Genomic DNA, 23,785 nt, shown 5'->3' on the forward strand with positions numbered 1-23,785 from the left:
ACATTAAGGAGCCCTAGCAAAAGTGGAATTTAATGTGTATCAGTGGGCAAACTATCCACTGTTGGAGTCATGCCTAGCACATTGGAAGATGGTCATGGATGTTAAAAGTCAGTCATCTCATTCCAAGACATCTTCGGTGATCCTCTGATTGGTGTCCTAGGCCCAACCACCTTTAGTTGCTTCATCAATGACCTTCTCTCCATCATCTGGTCAGAACCGCAGATATTTACTGATGATTGCCACACAGTATTCAGCACCATTTGTCATTCTTCAGTTACCGAAGCAGTCCATGTTCAAATGCAGCAAGATCTGAACATTATTCAGGTTTGGGCTGACAAGTGGCAAGTAACATTTGTCCCACACAAATGCCAGTCCAAGACCATCTCCAGTTAGAGACAATCTAACACCTATCTCTTGATATTGGTCTTGCCATTACTGAATTCCCCATTGTCAATGATCTTGGCGTAACCATTGATGAGCAACTCTGCTGGACTCTACATGTAGATAGTGTGGCTACAAGAGCAGATCAGGGACTCGGAATGCTGCAGTGAATAACTCACCTCCTGACTCCCCAAGTCATGTCCAGACTCTACAAGTCATATGTCACTGCCCACGTAATGAGATAGATGCAGCTCCACTACACTCCAAACCATCCAGGACAAAGCAGCTGCTTGATTGGCAATGTGTCTACAAATATCCACTCCCTCCACCACCGACACTCAGCAATAGTATATATTATCTACAACAAGCACTGCAGGAATTCACCAAAGATCCTTAGACAGCACCTTCCAATTCCACTTCCACCTAGGAGTGTGAGGCCAGCTGATATGAGAATACCATACCTGCAAGCTCCCCTCTAAGCCACTTGCCATCCTGACTTGGAAATATGTCACTGTTCCTTCACTATCACAGGGGTGGAATTCTGGAATTCCCTCCCTAACAACATTGTGGGTTGACATACAGCACATGAACTGCAGCAGTTCAAGAAGGCAGCTCAACACTACCTTCTCGAGGGCAGCCATGGGCAGACGACAAATGCTGGCCAGTCAGTGACATCTACGTCCAATAAATAAATTTAAGAAATGCAGCAAGCTATTAAGAAGGCCAATAGAATGCTTAAAAAATTATTAAGGTGGCTAATGGAGTGTAAGCATTTATTGCAAAATCATTTGAGGACAAAAGTAAAAGCTTCAATTTTATAAGAACTTAGACTACTGTGTGCAGTTTTGATCCCCTTATCTCAGGAGGGGTGTTATTTCCACAGAGGCAATGCAACAACGGTTCACAAGACTTGTTTCCAGGCTGACTAGACTGTGCCTTGAAGACAGTTTGGGCAAGTTAAGCCTATATTCTCTACAGTTGTGAAGAATGAGAAGTGATCTCATTAAAAGCTCTAAAATACTTAAAGGGCTAAGCAAAATAGATGCAGGTAAGGTTTTTCCCCTCGTTGGGGAAGGGCGAAATGGTGTCTAAAACCAGGGGACACAATTTAAAAATCAGGGAAATGTCTCTTTGGTTGGAGATGAGAAATAATTTTACTGAGGCCTGTGAACCTTTGGAATTCTCTACTACGGAGGCATGTGGAGGTTGGATTTATAGATTTCTCATTAGCAGTGGTATACAGCGCTATATAGATGGGTGAGTAAAAGGCATTAGTGTTAGAGGGCAGTATTGGGCTGAATTGTCTATTCCTGTTTCTCTGTTTCTATGTAATGGGACTGTCCCCGAACCATGTGACCTTTGAGAATTTTAAACCAATGCTTCAACAGCCTCACTACTATTTTCATGACTCTTTCATGACTCTTGGATGAAATTCATCGGGACCCAAATACTTGTCAGACCACAGCTCCCACAATTTAAATGCTGGCTTTCTGATGGTCATGATTCATGTAGTACTTTAGTATGGAACTGAGGATGATATTTCAAAGAACTCTTCATATATTGAATCAGTTTGATGAGTGGTCCTTGTATAGAAACATACATGCTGCAATGTTAGTCATAAATAACAATGGGACAAGTGATCAATAGACTTAAGTAATATTGTCCTAACTTATTAAGTCTCACTTCATACATCAGTCTTGCTGTGACAGGAATACATATGCCAGTTTGTTTTTGTGAGGTTTGGCTCTGGAAAGAGTGGTTGCCAGATACCGAGAGAAGTAGTGTTTTTCATTCTGACTCGTGGTTACTGTGTCTTTTTCTGTCTGAACAATGATAACGAAACGTATGAGAGGAGGTAAAGGATAGTGGACTCAGAAGTAGGCAAATAGGTATTTGTTTCATACATGTACAAGGTTTTCCATCCACCTTCACATTGGAGTACCAGCCAGTATCATTGCTGAAACCCTGGGAAAGGATATGAACTTGTGACCTGCCTTATGGTGATTGCTGTTGCTGAACCTGTAGCAGTTACTTGATGTTTTCAGTAGGAGGCATTATCTAAAAGATAATGACTTCATGTTTAAGTGGAAATACAACTATTTTTTATGCACTTTCTTCTTTTTTTCAGGTGAGTGATTTATCATTCCATGACTCTCTGGCTACATTTATAGCAATTTTAATAGCTAGGCAATGTCTTTTGTTGGAGGATCTGATTCGTTGCGTGGCAATTCCATCACTCCTTAATGCAGGTAACCATCTATCTTGCCATTTTTGAAAGTGCCAAGAATGGATATTCTGGATGTGAAATACTGAATTAAGATTCTGCCTGTACTTTGATTGTAGTTATGAGCATTAAACCTTAATCCTACCAGTTAATTGAGGAGCCTTTCAGGTATTTTTCTCAATCCTTGGTTAACTATGGATGTATCTAACTGGGACAAAATCTTTATCTTCTGCTTTTGAAACTTGAAGGGGTTCTAAGTATTTTACTGATTGAGTTACTGGTCCTGTATTGATTACTTTTTCAATCTTCTTCAGAAGCCAGAATCTTTGAGAACTGTGCAGTTTTACAAGCTAGGGAAAATTTTCTATTTTCTAATGTTTTCATGGTGTATTCTAGAGTGAATAGTGTTGACTGATAGCAGAAGAAATACTCTATAATTTCTAACATCATTAAACAAATAAAAATGAGAACTAAGCTGAATACAGAAGGTTCAGAAAAGAGTTGAGAAAACAAATCTGAAAAGGAATAAGGGATTTTGAGAAAAAAATTGGCAGCTAACGAAGAGAAATCCACAAGTCTTCTATCAAATTTAGATTAGATTAGATCACTTAGATTACCTACAGTGTGGAAACAGGCTCTTTGGCCCAACAAGTCCACACCAATCCGCCGAAGCACAAACCACCCAGACCCATTCCCCTAACCCCTTCACCTAACACCGTGGGCAATTTAGCCTCTCCAATTCACCTAACCTGCACATTTTTGGATTGTGGGAGGAAACCAGAGCACCTGGATGAAACCCACACAGACACGGGGAGAATGTGTAAACTCCACACAGAGTCACCTGAGGCGGGAATTGAACCCAGGTCTCTGGCGCTGTGAGGCAGCATTGCTAACCACTGTGCCACCGTACTGCCCATTGTGCCGCCCATAATCAGTTCCACAATTGTGAATGGGTTGTAAAAGGAGGAGGAAGGTTGTTCAGAGATCAAAAAAGAGGATTTCAACAGAAGGGCAAAAGGCATATAAGAAGTGTTAATTAAATTCTTTGCATCTGTCTTTATCTTTTGAGGTAGCTGTTGCCAATGCCATAGTGATAGTGGAGAAAGTTCACTAAAAAGGTTTAAAACTGTGAAGGAGGAAATATTGAATAAGCTGTTGGTATTTGAGTTTAATAAGGCAATGTGACCAGATGAGGTGACCCAAGGATTTTGAAGGAAATCAGTGTGTAATGCAGGGACTTTGGCAATTTTTCAATCTTCCTGGATTCTGGGGAGGTGCCTGAGCACTGGAGAGTTACAACATTATGTCCTTGTTTAAAGTTGTAACGATCAACCCAGCAATTACTTTACAAGCCGAGTCAGTTTAACTTTGGTGGGCAGCCATCTAAAAGCAATTATCCAGAATAAAATTAATAGTTATGTGGAAACTTGGAGTTTGAATCAGGAACATCGTCTTGGATTTATGAAGAGAAAATAATTTTTACTTAACCTTTTGGAAATTTTGAAGAGGTAGCAAAGAGGATTGATGAAGGCAAGGCTATTGATATGGTATTCATGACCTTCCAGAGGTGTTTGATAGAGTGCCATGCAGCAAACCTGGTGTGTGAGGTGATCTGTATGATAGGTGTCAGATAATAAATCTGTTTCTCATTGTCGTTTGTCAGAAAAACCCATCTGGTTTACTGATGTCCTTTAGGGAAGGAAGCTGCTGTCCTTACCTGGTTTGGCCTTTTGTATGACACCAAACACTCAGTCAACGGTGCCTCTTAACTGCCAACTGGGCAATTAGGGATGGGCAGTAAATGCTAGCCTGGCCAGCAATGGGCACATCCTGCAAATGATTTCTTTTTAAAAGCTCTTATTCAGGACCCTCCCTCAGTCACCTAAAAAAAATACATTTGAGAATCAAGCTGAATACTGAAGATTCATAAATAATGTGGAGAAACAAAATGAAAAGCAAGTAGTAAGCACTAATTTGATGCAAAGAGTGTAGAGTGTCAGTATAAAGTAAAGGGTGCTATTCTAAAAGGAGTGCAGAGGCAGAGAGATCTGGGTGTATTTGTGGGTGAGCCTTTAGAGTTCGCAGCCAGGTAGAGAGAGAGTTGTTAATTCAGTATGCCATATTCTAGACTTATTCATACTTTGTAATGTACTGTGTGGGAGTATGATTGTGACAGGTTCAATTGAGGCATTTAATAAGGCATTAGATTATTATTTGTGTTAAGAGTTAAAAACAGGAGATTGGCATTGAATTAAAATGCTCAGAGAGCCAGTGCAAACAGTGAAGGATTGAATGCCACCATCTAGGGTGGGGTGAGAGGGGTGGGGGTAGATTGAAATAAGATTTGAGAGATCTGAAAAGAGTCAATAAGAAGTTTACATTGTTCAGTAATAGCAAAGATTTGTAACTTAGTCTTAACTTCACCACTGAGTCTGAAACTACTCAGAGTATGCATCCAGCAGAGTTGATAAATGTGTAGTAATAACAATTGACTTGCACCTGAAATGTTTACTGATCTTCAGTATCCTTCCAACATTATCTTTTCCTATTTATCATTCCAAAGGAATTGACAAATTGTAGTGCAGTTTGTATACTTGGTATATTTGCTGGAGCTATACTTCTCTCATGCTTGGCTGCTTGATAAAATACTGACATGGTCTGTAATTGTTTGTTTATATTGCAGCATGCAGTGAGCAAGATTCAGAACCTGGTGCTCGGCTAACATGCAGAATCCTCCTTCACTTGTTTAGGACACCACAGTTGAACCCTTGTCATCAGGACAGCAGTAAGTAAAATACATTGCAAGTGCTGTCTTTTCTCTGGTGGAAACATAGAAGTCAAATGTTGGCTGAAGCTTGGATTCTGTCTTGCCCAAGGGCAAGAGATCAGTAGTTTTCTCTGAAATTAGTAAGAAAATAATCAGTTTTTTCCAACTTTGGACAAGGTAAATCAATTCAACTGGAAAGTAAAATGAAAGCAAAGTAGAACAGATGCTGAAGATGTAAAATAAAAGCAGAAGTGCTGGAAAAACCAAGTAAGTCTGGCAGCATCTGTGGAGAAAGAAGCAGAGTTAATGTTTTGAGTTTACACTTTTTCAGACCTGGGGAGTAACATTGCTTAATTAGATAACTGGTTCAGTCTGGTTCTTGTAGCATTGGAGCTCCAAATATTATAAATACAGAGATCTCTCTGCAGCTTGGAGGTGACGGGGCGAGGAGGTGCTCATCTTTCCTTTTCCTATTCCTTTTTAATTTCCTTACTTTGTTGTCCAGTATATGTCTTCTACTTCTATGCTGGATGGAGCTGATTGGTGAGCAACTGGTCAGCTATTCAATTTGTAATATGTAGTCAGTAAAGTTCAAAAAAATATGGCAGGGCAGATTAGCCAAATGGAATGTATAGCCTGTGCAGTGAGAGAAGGCATGGATGCACCATGTGTCTGAGATGATTGAATCTGCAAGAAAAAGCACTGCATAAGCTTGAGCTGAAGGGTTTAGAATGTTGCTGGTAGCTGGAGTCACTGTTCTGCATCTGTGAGGCAGAGGACAATGACAGTAACATGTTGTGGGAGGTGCTTGCATTCCAATTTAGTATCCAGGCAGTTAAGGAATGGATGTCTGCCATTCAGTGCAAACAAACCAAACAAGTTTGCTGATTGCTTTTGCAAATCAGTTTTTGCTTTGGAGACTGGTGAAGGTAGTGGATCCTCAGAAGAGCATCATCAGAACCAAAACAGTGACACCTCAGACACCTGTACCTGTCCGATTTAAATATTATAATTAAATCTGCCTCTATCGTTTCCTGCGGCAATTCTGCCCATTGTGTAGAAAAGTTAGCCCGCATATATAGGACGGGAAAGACAAGACTGGAAAAGCAGTACTGATAGGGAATTCTTTTGGGGAACAGATCGATGTTGCTGCGACTGTAAATGTAACTCCAAGATAATGTGTTGTCCCGTCGGCATCAGGATTAATGATGAAACAGGTTGCGTGATCTTCCTGTGCAGTGGGGTGAATGGCCAGAAATTTGGTTCATTTCAATCTCAGTGACTTAGGGAGAAAGTCTTGAAGGCAAGTTTCAGGGAGCTGTGAAGGAAATTGAAAAGTAAGACCTGCAAATCAGCAATCTCGGGATTACTGAGAGTCCCATGTGCTGGTTGAACATAGGAACAGGAGAGCTGAACAATTGAACATGCAGACCGAAAACTGGTAAAGGAGGGAGGCATTGTGATATCTGCAGCATTGGGAATAGTTGTGGGGTAGATGAGACATGTGCAAGATAGACAAATTGTATCTTCCCAGGGACAGGATTAACATTCTTGCTGGGAGATCTGCTAGAACTATTGGGAATGATTAGCCAGGATCTCAGATTTATAGGAAGCAAAACTAGTGAAAGGAAATAGAAGATTAGTGGGGGTGAGTCTGGGTTGGGATGCTCTTGGTTGAGAATGAGTAGATTGCGTACTTGCATTTTTAGAAGACTTCTGATAAGATCCCACACAGTAAATTAGAAGGGAACACATGGGATAGGATAATTTATTAGTATATGTTGAGAGTTGGTTAATAGACAAAGCAGATAGTAAGAATAAAAAGAGCATTCCCAGGCTGGCAAACTCTAACAAGTCAAGTACTGCAGGGATTAATGCTAGATCCATCCTACTCTCAATCTGTAAATTATTTATATGGGGACCAATTGTCATTTTCCACATTTGCTAATGACACCTAATTGGGTGAGCATGCAAACTGTGAGAAGCATGCAAGGAGGTTTCAAAAGGACTTGGACAGGTTAAGTGAATAGAACATGGCAGACAGATAATATGAATAAATGTGCTTTACTAGTGGATGTTCACATTAGTGGAAAAATCAAAAAGGCAGAATATTTCTTAAATTGTTAGGGATTGGGAAGCTGGTGTCAAAGTTGGATCTGAGTTTTATTGTCTGTAAGTCACAAAAGGAAAACCATCAGGTGCGGCAAACAATTGGAAAGGTAAACTATATCTTTCTAGTATTTCAAAGGGAATTTAAGTACAGAAGTAAAGATGTCTTGCTGTAGTTTTATAGAATCTCAGTAAGACTTCATTTGGAACATTGAGTGGTTATAATCATCTCAGCTCCAGAACATCCCTGCAGGATTTCCTCAAGATAGTGTTTTAAGCCCAATTATCGTCAGCTGCTTCATCAATGACCTTCTGTCCATCCTAAATCAGAAGTGGGGATGTTTTCCAATGATTACACAATGTTCAACACTGTTTTGCAACTCCTCAGTTAGTGAGGCAGTTTATATTAAATGCAACATGATCTGGATAATATCCAGACTTGACCTGACAAGTGGTAAGTGTAGGTATACAATCCTTTATCTGAAACGCTTGGGACCAGCTGGCTTTCAGAAATTTTGAAATAAGTGACATTTAAATGGTGAAATTTTGAAAATATCTTATCGAACAGTAGACTCGCTGTGAGTAACGAGCCCTGAGACAGAATACATCGCATCCGAGTGACACGCATTGAGTGGGCGTGGAGTTGGGTTACCTGATTGCACGCCAAACAATCTGGTTATTGACCAAAAAACTTCAGAAAAAAGCCTCCGGATTTTGGAGCTCTTTGGATAAAGGGTTGTCTACCTGTAAGATCCTACATAAATGCGAGGGAATAACCATCTCTAATAAGAGACAATCTAGCCACTGCCCCTTGACATTCAATGTTGTTACTCTCACTGAATACCCCACTATCAACATCCTGAGGGTTAACATTGGCCGGAAAAACAATTGAATTTGTCATCTAGATGTAATGGCTAGAAGAACAGGTCAGAGGCTAGGAATACTGCAGTATGTAACTCACCTCCTGCCTCTCGAAACAAAGCCTGACAACTACCTACAAGGTATAAGTCAGGAATGTAATAAAATACACTTGCCTGGATGGGTGCAGCTTCAATGCCAGTCAAGAAGCTTGGCAGCATCCAAAACAAAATAGGTCGGCTGGTTGGCACCTTATTCCCTTATTCGGCTGGTTCCCTCCACCACCGATATTCAGTAGCGGCAGTGTGTACTATCTACAGCAAGTCTGCAGAAATCTACCGAAGATCCTTAGACAGTATTTTCCAAATCCACAATCACTTCCATCCAGCAAGACAAGGGCAATAGGTATGTGCAAACATTCACACATGCTAGTTCCCCGCACAATGGCACACAATCATGACTTGTGAAGGAACAGTGATGTATTTCCGTGTTGCTGGGTTAAGATCCTGGAATTTCCATCCTAAGGGCATTGTGAGTCTACCTACAGAGCATAGACTGCAGCAGTTCAAGAAGGCAGTTTACCACTGCCTTCTCAAGGGCAGCTAGGGACAGATAATAAATGCTGGCCAGCTGTGGCATGCATGAATGTCCCATGAGTGAATTAAATATAAAATTTCCAAGTACTCTATAATCTCATCTTTAATAATAGGCACTTAAATGCTACCAGTGACTGAGGTCAGGCTAGCTGGCATATAATTTAACATCATCTGCCTCCCTCTCTTCTTAAACATAGGGTTACATTAGCCATTTTCCTACACGCCGAGCTGGAAGTTTTTGCTGCAAACGTTTCGTTCCCTGGCTAGGGAACATCATCAGTGCTGTTGGAGCCTCGTGTGAAGCGCTGCTTTGATGTTTCTTCCGGTATTTATATTGGTTTGTTCTTGCCGCTTCCGGGTGTCAGTTTCAGCTGCAGTGATTTGTATGTGGGGTCCAGGTCGATGTGTCTGTTGATGGATGTTCTTGCCGCTTCCGGGTGTCAGTTTCAGCTGTAGTGGTTTGTATATTGGGTCCAGGTCTATGTGTCTGTTGATGGAGTTTGTGGATGAATGCCATGCTTCTAGGAATTCTCTGGCTGTTCTCTGTCTGGCTTGTCCTATGATAGTGGTGTTTTCCCAGTCAAATTCATGTTGCTGGTTGTCTGAGTGTTTGGCTACTAGAGATAGCTGGTCGTGTCGTTTTGTGGCTAGCTGATGTTCATGGATGCGGATTGTTAGCTGTCTTCCTGTTTGTCCTATATAGTGTTTTGTGCAGACTCATAACAGCACACAAGCCAACATCCACGCTCAGACAACAACTCACTAGAACAAAGGACCCAATACCCAGCATGAGCCAAACTAACGTAGTTTACAAAATACCATGCAAGGACTGCACAAAACACTATATAGGACAAACAGGAAGACAGCTAACAATCCGCATCCATGAACATCAGCTAGCCACAAAACGACACGACCAGCTATCCCTAGTAGCCATACACTCAGACAACCAGCAACATGAATATGACTGGGAAAACACCACTATCATAGGACAAGCCAGACAGAGAACAGCCAGAGAATTCCTAGAAGCATGGCATTCATCCACAAACTCCATCAACAGACACATTGACCTGGACCCAATATACAAACCACTACAGCTGAAACTGACACCCGGAAGCGGCAAGAACATCCATCAACAGACACATCGACCTGGACCCCACATACAAATCACTGCAGCTGAAACTGACACCTGGAAGCGGCAAGAACAAACCACTATAAATACCGGAAGAAACATCAAAGCAGCGCTTCACACGAGGCTCCAACAGCACTGATGATGTTCCCTAGCCAGGGAACGAAACGTTTGCAGCAAAAACTTCCAGCTCAGCGAGCAGAACCACAACAACGGATACCCGAGCTACAAATCTTCAATCAGATTTTAAACATTTTCCTACACTTTGGAACCCTCCCTCCTCATGATTCTTGAAAGATTAGCACCAGTGCATCCAAGATCGTCTCAGCTACCATCTTAACAACTTTGGTGTAGTCCATCCAGTATGGATGATTTATCCACCTTCAGACCTTGCAGCTTCCCTAACACGTTCTCCTCAGTGAAAGGCCATTGCACTTACCTCTGCCCCTGACTCTGTTGAAGTTCTGGTATGCTACTGGTATCTCCTATTGTGAAGACTGATGCAAAATACCTATTTAGTTCTTCCACCATTTCTTTGTTCCCCATTACTACCTCTCCAGCCTCATTTTCCAGTTATCCAATGTCCACTCTTGCCTTTCATATGTCTGAAAAAAACTCCTGGAATCTTTTATATTACCAGCTAGCCTCATATTTCATCTTCTCCACCCAGTTGATTTTTAATTGTCTCCCGCTCGTTAAAAAGCCTTTCCAATCCTCTGGCGTCCCAGTAATCTTCACCACATTGAATGCATATTCCATGTTCTTATGCTGTCCTTGATTTTCCTTGTCAGCGTCAGTTTCCTCGTGTTTCTTGTGATGATTTTCAGAAACTCCTCCCATTGCTGCTTCTCCGTCTCATCTGCTAGCCTTCCCTTCCAACGAACTCTAGCCAGTTCCTCCTTTGTGTTAGTAGTCGTAATGCTGTTACATCTGATTCCAGCTTCTCCCCCTCAAATTTCCAGGTAAAGTCTGGTCTCTGCCACTTAGTGGTTCCTTCACCTTCAGTTCCCTAATCAATATGTGCCCTATTACACATCACCAAATTCAGAATTGCCTGTTTCTAGTCGACAGTGCCACAAGCTGCTCTAAAAATCTAACCCTTTGGCTTCCAGACATTTTTTTTACTTTGGATGCCCTACCAATCCGATGTTCCCAGTCCACCATTGAAGCCCCCGTGCTTATTGTAATAGTGCCTTTCTTACATGCTTTTCTATCTCCTGATTTACTTTCTGCTCCATCTATTGCTTGGAGGCCTGTACATAACTGTCACCAGGATCTTTTTCCCTTTGCCAATCCTCGACTCCGCCTTGCACATTCAATACCTTCTGACCCCATAATGCTTGTTGCTAGCGATTTAATTTCACGTCTTACTACCAAGGCACCCCTGCCCCCTCTGTCTGTCCTTTAGATTCTAATATATCTTTGGTGTTAGTTCCCAGCCCTGATCCCCTTGCAGCTATGTCTCTGTCTAATGCCCACAACATTTTATGGCATTGAGGAGATGATCGGCCATGATCTTGAATTATAGAGTGTGCTTGTTGGCTGAGTTGCTTACCCCTGTTCTTATATTCCTATGAGTTTTCCTCTGAAAGTAGAGGCTATGTCAACATTTCTTTTCATCAAGATTGTTCAAAAACATCTTGTCTGTTTATTTTATGCTGTGTATAATACTGACAGATACCTAAAGGAGATGGGCGATGCTTGGAAGTGCCTTTTTTAAATGTAAATTACCTTAACTAGGTGGATTTTTATTTCAAGCATCTTCAGTGTTATCTTTTAACTTCTGCAAATTCGGCACTCATTTCTAAGAGCTGTCTTTCACAGGGGTTCTTTTAAAGAATATTGAACAGCTGTTTCTAATTTTAATGATCACTAGACAATACCAGTTAATTCTTCTTTTCCATTTGATGCTAAATTGGCAAGTCTGTGACCCTGGCAATACACGGTCACTGTTGACCAAGATTCTGCATTAGATTGAGCTGCTAAAATGGCATATTACGCTGGTAATTGCAATCTTTCTGTTTATATATAGACAAACTTTAAGGAATGACAGTAATCGTAACATGATAGAATTTTGTGTTCAGTTTGAAAGGGAGAAGTGTGGGTCTAAGGCTGCTGTACTAAACTTCACAAAGTTCTGATAAAGTTTAAAAGTCAGAGCTGACCAAAGAGAGCTAGGAAATGAGGGTAAACGATAAGATAGCAGGGCTTTTTAAAAGAAATATTTAATATCTCTTGAAAGAGATTCTTTCCAGTGGAAAACAAAGGCTCATTGAATTATCTGTGACTAAATATGGAAGTTAAGAATTGTATGAAAAATAACAACAACGTATATTATTGGTAAGTTAGAAGATTGGTCAGATTTCAAGAGTCAGCAAAAGAAGAAAAAGTATGAGTGAAAGCAAGCTGGTATTATTAAAATGGAAGTTAATAAAGAGTTTCCACACGTGTTAATGTGCGAAATGAGTACCTAGATTATGTATTGGTCCTTTAAAGAGCGAGTCTGTGAAATTGATGAAACAAATGTAAAACAAGAAAATGACAGAATAAATATTCTGTCTTTGTCTTTATATTACAAGACGTATAAAATTTCCCAAAGATACTTGAAAACCAAGAAGTGAAAGATTGTTTTAGTTTTTTTTTCAATCACCCAGAGGGTGCAGTTAAAGACTGACGGTTCCCCAGACCAGATGATCTGCATTCTCATCTCTTAAACAAAGTGACTGCGGAGGTGTTTGAGACATTGATTATCATACTCCAAATTCCTTACATTCTGAGCAAATTGTGAAATATCAAACATGCAACCTTTCCAAGAAAGGACGAAAGACAGAGCAGCAAATCATACGCCAGTTAGGTCAATGTCAGTCTTAGGCAATTTGTGAGAATTCATTATTGGGAAGTTATAGCAGGGTACTTAGAAAATCATGATGTGATCAGGCAGAATCAGTGTAACTTCATAAGAGAAATTTTGTTGAATTAATTATTATTCTGAGAAAATGCATTTGATAATGTTACCAAATGTTACAACACAAGATGAGAGCACATAGTGTAGGAGCTGTCTATAACGCTTTCCCCAATGTTGTTTGCTCTATATTGGGAAGACAAAATGCAGACTGGGTGATCACTGCAGAATCCCTACGTTTTGTCTGCAGAGATAACCCTGAATTTCCAGTTGCCTGCCACATATCATCATTGACCCTGGCTAACATATCTGTCTTGGGCTTGCTGCAGTGCTCCAGCAAGGCTCAGTGCAAGCTGGAAGAACAGTGTCTTGTTTCCATTTTGAGGAAGCCTTCAGGACCCTATATTGAATTCAATAATTTTAGAATTGAAGCACCTTCTATGTCTTTTACCCACCTCCACATGCCAAGGCCTGTCATGACATTGGATGTTTTCAGCACTGCCAACCCAATTTTTGCCGTGTTATGGTCCCCATTATTAGCTTTTAATTGTCCCAAGCATACTATCATCTATCCCTTTGTCTGCCTAGCGATTGTACTGTCTCCCTCTGGGCTCCATCTCTGCTTGTCTGCTCACTCCCTACCCCACCTTTCATTTTAATATATGTCACCTTTTCTTACCTATTATCAGTCTGAAGAAGGGTCACTGTATTCAAAATGTTAACCCTGCACTCTCTCTCTGCAGATGCTGCCAGACCTGAGTTTCTCCAGCAATTTGTTTCTGTTACTGATCTCCAGTATCAGCAATTCTTTTTTCTACTTTAGTTAGTGTTGGAGGTCACGTGTAAACGTGGATAGAGGGTTGGTTGGCAACCAGGAAGCAGAGAATGGGGATAATTAAATTTTTTTTCAGGTTGGCAAGCTGAAACAAGTGAAGTGCCACAAGGGTCAGTGCTATAGCCTCAACAATTTATAATCTATATTCTTGGTTGAACAAGTGTAGTGAATACACGGTACCTAAATTTACCAATGACATCAAGATAGGTAGGAAACACAAGTTGTTAAGAGGCATTTGAGAATCTGTAAAGGAATATAGATAGGTTAAATGATGAAAAAGTTGACATGTGAGAAAGTGTCCACTTTAGTAGGGAGAACTGAAAATGAATCACATGAGGTTAGTCTTCAACTACAGCAGTTGATGGGAAGGCAAGTGAAATGTTGTGGTTTATTGCAAGGAGGATGAAATATGAAAGTATTCCTGCTGCAGCTCTACAAAGTCTTGGTGGGACCTCATCTGGATTGCTGTCTACTGTTAGTGTCTCATTACTTGGGAAAAAGAAATGTCTTGGTTACAGTTCTGAGAAGGATTAATCAAATGATTCCAGGAATAAAGAGTTTGTCTTGAACAGGTTGAGCATGTACAGTATCTACTGGAGTTTGTAAGAATGAAAGATCTCAATGAAGCATTTAAGATCTTGAGAAGGCTTCAGAGGGTTTTTTTAAATGTAGGGAAGGCTAGAGTTGGGGCACACAGTCTTAATTTAAGACAGAAGCGAGGAGAGTTTTTGAGGATTGTGAGTCTGGAGCATTCTTTTCTCCAGAAAGTGGTAATGGCTGATATAGGGTGATGCAGTGGCTCAGCAGTTAGCACTCTTACCTCACAGCACCAGGGGTCCGGGTTTGATTCCACCCTGTGGTGACTGTGTGGAGTGGAGTAAGGAGGTGGGATACTGTATATGGATGGGATGCTCTTCGAAGGGTTGGTATGGACTCAGTGGGTCAAATAGCCTGCTTCCAATCTGTAGTGATTGAAGGTGGATGATGTCATTTCCAGTTCTTTTTCTCAGAGGTTGCTAAATGGGGACAAATTGATGTGTTTATTAATGGAGTTCCAGTTTGAATGGCAGGCCTCTTGGAATTCCCAAGTGTGTCTCTCTTTAGCCTGTTCTAGGATGGATATGTTGTCTCAGTTGAAGTGATGTACTTCTTCATTGGATGTGTAAGGACACTAATGATGGTGGGTCATGTCTTTTAGTGGCTAGTTGGTTTTTGTGTATCTTGGTGGCTAGTTTTCTGTCTGTCTGTCCAATGTAGTGTTGGTTACCGTTCTTTCTTGGTATGTTGTAAATGGCATTCGTATTGCTGGTTGTTGGTATAGAATCAGAATGTTGCGAGAAATGATTAACAATGTCCACAACCGACTCCAAAAATACAATGGGAAAGTTTCACACTGAAAAGCTTTATACACCAACGTGACAGACCATGAATGGACAGGCACACTAGAACAAGCCATCAGCATCAAACAACAGCAAACACAGAAAATTAGAAAAACTATCACCACAGGAAAAACTAGACAAGATCATACAAAAGAACAACACAGCCAACTCTGGCTTGGATTATAAACCTATCTGTTCGATCACTAACAGACACAAAAACTGTCCTACTAAGAGGGATGAACTACAATTACAGCCATGTGGACCAAGCGAACGATTTAGCAGAATTAGAATCAACCCTGAAAGACAGTGGACTCTCAGAAGAAACCCAGCAGACCATCAGACAGACAGTTGCACTAACACTAAGCAGGAAGAAAGAAAGGAGCACCCTCAACACCCAGGAAAGGAAAGCCTTAGAAGGACTCAGAAAAGACAGAAACATTGTAATCCTACCTGCAGACAAAGGGCGCGTGACTGTCATCCTAAACAGAACCCAGTATGTTGAAAAGGTAAACTCACTGCTCACAGATACTGACACTTACAAACAGGTAGCGATAGACCCAACTCCACAGCTGAAAAACCATGTCACAGCCACATTGAAGAAACTTCATAAATAAATACTAATTAGAAAGACGGATCTCCAGAAAAATGTAACTGGAGAGATCCAACATACCCATCGATGTAACAGCTCTATTCACATCCATTAACATCAGCCTGGCCAAAGAAACACTGACTACACTACTAGAGGAACCAAGGATGCATACACCACTCAGCAAAACTTCATCAGCAAGGACAATATCCTCAAGCCAGTAGACCTGTGCCTCACTATCTACTTCACCTTCAATGGCAAGACCTACAAACAAATCATTGGAACACCCATGGGATCACCAATATCAGGCTTCTTAGCAGAAGCAGTCATGCAGAGATTCGAAAGAACAGCCCTTCCACGATCTAACCCAAACTTTGCTGCTCGTTGGATGCTGCCTGAACTGCTGTGCTCTTCCAGCACCACTGATCCAGAATCTGGTTTCCAGCATCTGCAGTCATTGTTTTTACCCAATAAACACAGTCTGCCGATTCCTAAACAACAAACTCAAATAAGCAGACACAAAGCACCCAGAAACTCTAGCCACATTACCATACATCAAAGACATCTCTGAAATGACTACCAGACTATTCTGACCCCTTGGCATCATGGTAGTCTGCAAATCTACCACACACTTAAACAGTGGCTGATGAACCTATACCAACAACCAGTAAAACCAATGTTATTTACAAAATACCACGACAGGACTGTAACAAACATTACGTCAGACAGACAGACAGAAATCTCGCCATCAAGATACACGAACACCAAATAGTCAATAACAGACATGACCAGCTATCACTAGTATCCTTGCTTACCAACGAAAGAGGGCATCACTTCGACTGGGACAACGCACCCGTCCTAGGACAGGCTAGATGAAGGCATTTATGAGAATTCCAAGAGGCCTCGCATTCAAACTGGAACTCCATCAATAAGCACATCGATTTGGACCCATTTATCAACCTCTGAGGGAAAAACCTGGAAATGACATCACCCACCTGAAGAGACACACATAGAAAGTGGGACAGAACACCAGCGCTTTACTGCAGGCTCACTGATGATGTTACCTAGCATGGAGACGAAATGTCTGAAAACAAACCGTCCAGCTCAGTGAGCAAGCTTACAACCTGAATATGACAGAGTGTGGGTGAGAGCAAGTAAGATGACGGCCACAGTTAAAAGACTTTTGCTTATTCTTGGCATGATGATAATCAATTGTTTCCTCTATTTTTGTTTCAGATAAACCAACAGTTGGGATTCGTTCATCCTGTGACAGACATTTGTTGGCTGCATCACAGAACAGTATTGTGGTTGGAGCAGTTTTTGCAGTTTTGAAAGCTATTTTTATGTTGGGTGAGTGCTGTCAATATTGATTGTTGATTCCTGTTGGATGATGGGGCCTCCTTTTTGTTTGAGATGCTTGTTTTGCACTCAGCTTTTATAAGTTAACACGTTTTCTTTCCCTTTGCTTCAGCTGATGCATGCCCAGATTGAACTCTGATTTTAATGTAATATTTCTTGATGTCATTCATATGTATAGAAGTTAAGAGCATCTCAGTAGATGGCTAAAGACATTTTTTTTTAACCATAAGGCTTAAAATTATCAACAGCAATGCTTAATTTCTCTTCTCATAGAAGTTATGAAAAGTAAGTTCAGATTTTTTTCTCATTGTAGTTCAACTGGATGTTCCACATAGCAAATGGTCTATTAAAAAATTCCAAATGTAACGTCTAAAACTTCCAGAACACTTTGTTTTAATGAATGGAGAGTGGACCTGCACTCTTAGTATACACTGCCTTTTGAACACCAGATGCCACTGTTGAAATCATGCCTTTTATAAGTTTCACTATTGTATGACTTCAAAATAACTAACAACTAGTGGTTGTGATGATAACTATGAGAGAAGTCCTAGTGGAGTCAATGTTTCTGGACTGTTGATGGAGTAAGTATCTAATAGATAAGAGATCTTTTCTTGCTGCAGTCATTCTGCTCCTTTGATCAAGGAAGGTTGGTGTTGTGTACCGGGACAATTAACTGTAAGCTAAGAGAGGGGATGACTTTATTCCAGAGAGAAGCTACTGTGCATTGAGATACAATTAAAATGTAATCTAGAAGACTCACAACACACAATGAAAATAATTCCTTTTCCATTTCAATTTTAGGTGATGCTGAATTGAAAGGCTCTGGATTTTCACTTTCTGGTGGAATGGAGGAACTTGCAGACGATGATGTAGGAGTGAAAAAATCTGGCAGTCGGACTGTTTCAATTGAAACAGCCAGTTTAGATGCTTATGCTAAATACGTGTTAAAGAATATCTGTCAGCAGGTAAAAGGGCCTTAAGTTTTGGACACTGAAATGTTAATGTGTGTTCACTGAAATTAAAGTTTTTCTGTTTTTATGCATTTAGCAAGAATTATCTTATTTTTGTCTAAAATATAGAGTTCAATTTTAGAAAATTACACTTCATTGTTTATAGGTGTCTGAGCTCCAATTTTCATGTTTTAATTATGTTTTATTTTACAGGCCTGACATGTTTAAATGAGCAACTTGTGCTTAATGTATCATTCTCCTCTATACCAACTACCCATCCCACAAAAAAAACTACACTGGGCTAGATTTTCCCACAAGGCAGGGACTGATTAGGGATAGTCAGCTTGGCTTTGTGCATGGGAAATTGTGTCTCACTAACTTGATTGAGTTTTTTGAAGAATGACAAAGCAGATTCATGAAAACAGAATGGTAGATGTTATCTATATGGATTTCAGTGAGGCATTTGACAAGGTTCCACATGGTAGACTGGTTAGCAAGTTTAGATCACATGGAATCAAGGGGCAGCGAGCCAATTTGACACAAAATTGCCTTGTAGGTTCGGAGACAAGGGTAGTGGTGCAGGGTCGTTTTTCAAATTAGGCCTGTAACCAGTCGTGTGTTGCAAGAGTCAGTATTATCTCCATTACTTTTTGTTGTTTATTTAAATAACTTGGATGTAAATATGGCAGGTATGGTCAGTAAGTCTGTAGGTGATACCAAAATTGGTAATGTAGTGGACAGTGAAGAAGGTTATCTCAGTAGAACGGGACCTTGATCAGATGGGCCAGTGGACTGAGGAATGGCAGATGGGGTTTACTTTAGGTACATGTGAGGTGCTGCATTTTGTGAGGCAAACCAGGGCAGGGGTTATGGTTGAGCTATGGGGAGGGTTGCTAAACAATGACTCCTAGGGGTAAAGATTCTTAGTCCCTTGAAAATGGAGTTTTAGGTATACACGATCATAAAGAAGGTATTTGACATGTTTACCGTCATTGGTCAGTGCATTAAGTATAGGAATTGGGATGTCATATTGCATCTGTATAGGACATTGGTGAGGTCACTATTAGAATACTGCGTACAATTCTAGTCTCCCTGCTATAGGAAGTTTGTTGTGAAACTTGAAAGGATTCAGAAAAGATTTAGAAGGATGTTGCTGAGACTCGAGGGTTTGGCCTATAGGGAGAGACTGCATTTACTGAGGCTTTTTCTCCTGGGCCATCTGTGGTTAAGGATTTTCCTTCGCAGTTTATAAAATCATAAGGAATATGGATAAGGTGGATAGCTAAAGCCTTTTTCCTAGGGTGAGGGAATTCAAAACTAGAGAACATAGGTTCAAGAAGAGAGGGCAACTTTTTCATGTGGAGTGTGATGTGTGTATTAAATGAACCACTAGAGGAAATGGTGAAGGCTGGTACAATTACAGCATTTAAAAGGCATCTGGATGGGAACATGAATAGGAAGGGTTTGGAGGGATATGGGACATTTGCTGGTAAATAGGACTAGATCAGTTTAAGAGATCTGGTTGGCATGGGCGAGTTGACCGTGGGCGAGTCTGTTTCCATGCCTTGTAATCCTGTGCCCCTGAGTATACTCACACAAAAATTATACCATGAGCTAAAGTGGAGAAGGTGGTAGTGACTAATCTTCTTGAATGTCTGCAGTAGATTTAGCTTTGCTGTACCCACAGTGCTGTTAGGGAGCGAGTTTCAGGATTTTGACCCACTCACACTGAAGGATCAACAATATATTTTCAAATATGAATGGTGAGTAGCTTGGAGGGAATTTTGTAGGTGGTAATGTTGCCATGTATCTGCTGCCTTAGTTTTATGTGACAGTGGTTTGGGATTTAGAAGGCGCTATTCGAGCATGGTGAACTTCTACAAAGTGTCTTGTCAGATGGTATAATCTAAAGCTTCTGAGCGTCAGTAGTGGAGAGAGTGAATATTTGAGAATGTTGTGCCATTCACTGGGCTGCTTTTACCTGGACAGTGCCAAGTCTCTTGAGTGTTGTTGGAGCTGGACGCAATCAGGCAAGTTTTTAGGAAGAGATGATGTTGTCATGGCATTGTCACTGGATTAGTAATCCAGCGATATCAGAAATACTCTGTGGCCCAGGTTTGAATCTACCATGGCAAGTGGTGACATTTTAAATTGAAAATTAAATGTCCATGAGGACTGTTGATTGTCGTAAAAATCCATCTGGCATACTAATGTTTTTTAGGGAAGGAAATCTGCTGCCTTTTCCTATTCTGGCCTACACATGACTATGAATCCCTTTAATCCTCCTTCTGCATGGAAATGGGACGTCTGTCCTCAGCAGCAACATGAAGAACTATAACTCAATGATGTGATCCATGTCAACACGCCAATCATGATTCGTGGAATGTCAGACCAGCACAGCTTAAGGGGAACTTCGCATGTGACTGCAGACCTACACATTGTGGTTAACTTGACCATCCCTCTGAAAGGGTTAGCATATCAAACCACTTCAAAAAAAACTCAAAAAAGGAAACCGCATGAACCACCTCGCATTAGTCAACACTGGAAACAACAATGGCCAACTCAGCTCTGTAAAGTCCTCCTTACTAACATTTACAGTCTGACCTGTCTCTTAGATCCAACAAAGGTGGTGGCAGTGATGTACAGTCAGAAGGAGTTGCCCTCAAAGTTATTAACATTGACTTTGCATGCCATGAAGTCATGTTGAGATGAAACATTGACAAGGAAATGACTTGCTAAACCCCAGTTTCCAGCATCCCTTTCAGCAGATGAATCAGTGTTCCTCTATTTTGAACACCACTTGGAGGAAACACTGAGGGTAGCAAGAATGCTCTAGGTCACAGTCTTCAGTGTCTGCCACTGCGTGGCTTAGCAAAATCCCGACTGTCCAAGCTGGCAAAGTCCTAAAGAGCATCGCTATTAGAATGAATCTGTTCAACAGATAGCGAAAGAAGAGGGCAAAGCATACCTAACCTCATCCTCACTAACTTGCCTGTGGCAAATGCACCTGACTGTGCCAGTATTGATAGGAATGCACAGACCTTGTGGCGAAAAGGCCCCTCTTCACATTGATGTTACCTCTCATTATGTTGCATGGTACTAACACTATACCAAATGGAATAGACTTCAAACAGCAACTAAAGACTGGTGTTACAACGCAGGTAAACTCCTCTGCTAATTTAAACCCAATACGCAGAGACGCTCACCTCACTCCATGGTCTGTTAAATTTCAAGAGGCAAGGAACTATCCCAGAGGTCATTGTTTAAAATAATTTTATTCTTTAAGTCCAAAAGACAACATTAAACCATGACTATTTACAACTCTTTTCTCTGAAACCTATCTTTTACCTCCCACTCTACAATACTGGTCTACGAAAAAAAACGCAAATAAGATCTACAAAAAAAAATACATTTCAAAACCAGTCAACTTTGTTGACCCTCCATTGTAGATTTTCTTCTGTAGTTTTATTTTCTCTAGGTCGGCTTTGGTGTTCTGCTGGACAAGTTTCTTATGAGTAGATACCTTTCAGAGAACTGTTCAGCTAGCAGTCTATACTTGTTGGTTTTCTTGGCAGTTCTCCCTCCAACTATTCAAAATGTCCAATTTTATATCCCAAAACTTTGGATCATTTCATTGGTTTGATGTCATCAAAACACTCGATGCAAATTCGATTGGATTTTGGTATCTGAGGCATAATTTAAACTGATTGGCCAAACTTGAATTTGTACTTGTTTGATGACAACACAACTCCAGCTGTTTGATTCAACCAGGTGTTACGCTTTTACCTTGTTCAGCACTCTGTTTTTAGTCAGTCCTTGCTAGCTTCCTTTCTCTCTTAAAGGTACAGAACACCTCTACACATTCATAATACTGGGCATCTATGTGGTGCTGTGGGTCATCATTTGCAACAAAATTGAACTAAAGACACAAAATCTGCAAACTCACTTATGACTTAGCATAACCTATATGCTATCATTTTCATCAAGCAAGTTGATCAGCACTGATTCAATGAAGAGTGCAAGAGAACATGCCAGGAAGCAAATCAAGCAGACCTAAAAATAAGCTGTCAACGTGGTGAAGGTGATAAAGCAGTATTACTTGCATGCCAAACAACATAAGCAGCAAGTGATAGACTGGGTCAGATCTAAGCTCCATATCCTGCCACATCCAATTGTTAAACCTTGATGAATATTTAATTACAAACCAGAGGAGACGACTCCACAATGTCCCTATCCACAATGATAGAGAGACTAACAGATGAGTGCATAAACAAAGTTCAAGCATTTACAACAATCTTCAGCCAGAAATGTTGAGCATATGATGCATCTCTGCCTCCTCTAGTGGTCCCTAGCATCCCAGATGTCAGTTTTCAGCCAATTTAGTTCACTCCATATGATAACAAACAGCTAAAGGCGTTGGATACCGCTGAGGCTATGGGCCCTGACAGCGTTCAGCAATAATGAAGATTTGTCCTCCAAACCTTGCTGTTGCTTGAGCCAAGCAGTTTCAGTACAGCTAAAACAGTAGCAACTACCTAATAAATAATTGCCTGGACATGTTCAGTACACACAAATTAGGACAAATTCAACGTGATTAATTGCCATCCCATCAGTCTTCTCTCAATCAGTAGTAAATTGACAAAAAGTGTTATCATCAGTGCTACCAAATAAATATGTGGTTAATAATGACATTCATTTCGGTTGCACTAGAGTCATTCAGCTCTGGACATCATTAAAATTTCTTTCAAACCTGAACATACCGCCTTCTTTCAAACATGAACAGCTGCAAATGTGTTGCTGGTCAAAGCACAGCAGGTTAGGCAGCATCTCAGGAATAGAGAATTCGACGTTTCGAGCATAAGCCCTTCATCAGCAAAAGAGCTGATCTCCAGAAGTGAGTTGAGACTGATTACTTTTGACATCAAGGCCACATTTGACTGAACATGATATCAAGAAGCCCTAGAGTCAGTTGGAATTGGAATACTCCACTAGTTGGTGTCATACCTGACACAAAGGAAGATAGTTTTGTTCCTTGGAGGATAGGTCATTTCAGCTCCAGGGCATGTTTACAGGAGTTCATTAAGCTAGCGGCCTAGGCCTAATCAACTTTAGCTATTGTTTAATGAATTTCCCACCATTGTAGGGTCTGAAGTGGAGAGATATTAGTTGATGTTTGGACTATGTTCAGCATTACTTACAACTCCTCGTATTTAAGTAGTACATGTCCATCTGCAGCAAAACTGGACAGTATCCAGGTTTGGGCCGATAAGTGGCAAGTAACATGCCATGTATGTTCCAGACAATGACCGTTTTCCACAAAAACCAAATTTACCCATCATCTTTTGACATTCATTAGCATTAATATCCCTCAGTACTCTAATATCAACATCTTTTGGTGTTACCATTGACAGAGATCAAACCGGACTACAGTTTAGGCACCTGAATGTGTTACCACCAGTGTTAATGTGAAGCTAATAGGGGAAAGAGAAAAATTTATCAAACCTATATTAAACTATAGATGGTTACAGTGATCGTGGGGTTGGCTATGCTACCTTGGAGAGATTTGAACACTTCCTTGTTAATTTTAAATTTGAAAAATTAGAGACTGGGAACCTATGAATGGCAGTGAATAAGTAATTGATGGTTGAATGGGACTTGGTGTAAGTTAGATGGAAGATGCAAGAAGTGGAGTGTAAGTGAGCACAAATTTATG

At 40.6% G+C, this 23,785-nt stretch overlaps 1 protein-coding gene across 1 annotated transcript in view; it reads left to right on the forward strand.

Moving 5' to 3' along the window:
- The window catches only part of med12 (mediator complex subunit 12), a 197,583-nt gene that overhangs the window by 101,841 nt on the left and 71,957 nt on the right, over positions 1-23,785 (forward strand). The window contains exons 23-26 of the mRNA XM_060832767.1: positions 2,510-2,630; positions 5,289-5,390; positions 17,000-17,113; positions 17,924-18,087. Coding sequence (XP_060688750.1) covers positions 2,510-2,630; positions 5,289-5,390; positions 17,000-17,113; positions 17,924-18,087 — 501 coding nt within the window. The remainder of the gene's footprint in view (positions 1-2,509; positions 2,631-5,288; positions 5,391-16,999; positions 17,114-17,923; positions 18,088-23,785) is intronic.

This window comes from Hemiscyllium ocellatum, chromosome 11 (assembly GCF_020745735.1).
Source record: "Hemiscyllium ocellatum isolate sHemOce1 chromosome 11, sHemOce1.pat.X.cur, whole genome shotgun sequence".
Classification (NCBI taxonomy): Eukaryota; Metazoa; Chordata; class Chondrichthyes; order Orectolobiformes; family Hemiscylliidae; genus Hemiscyllium; species Hemiscyllium ocellatum.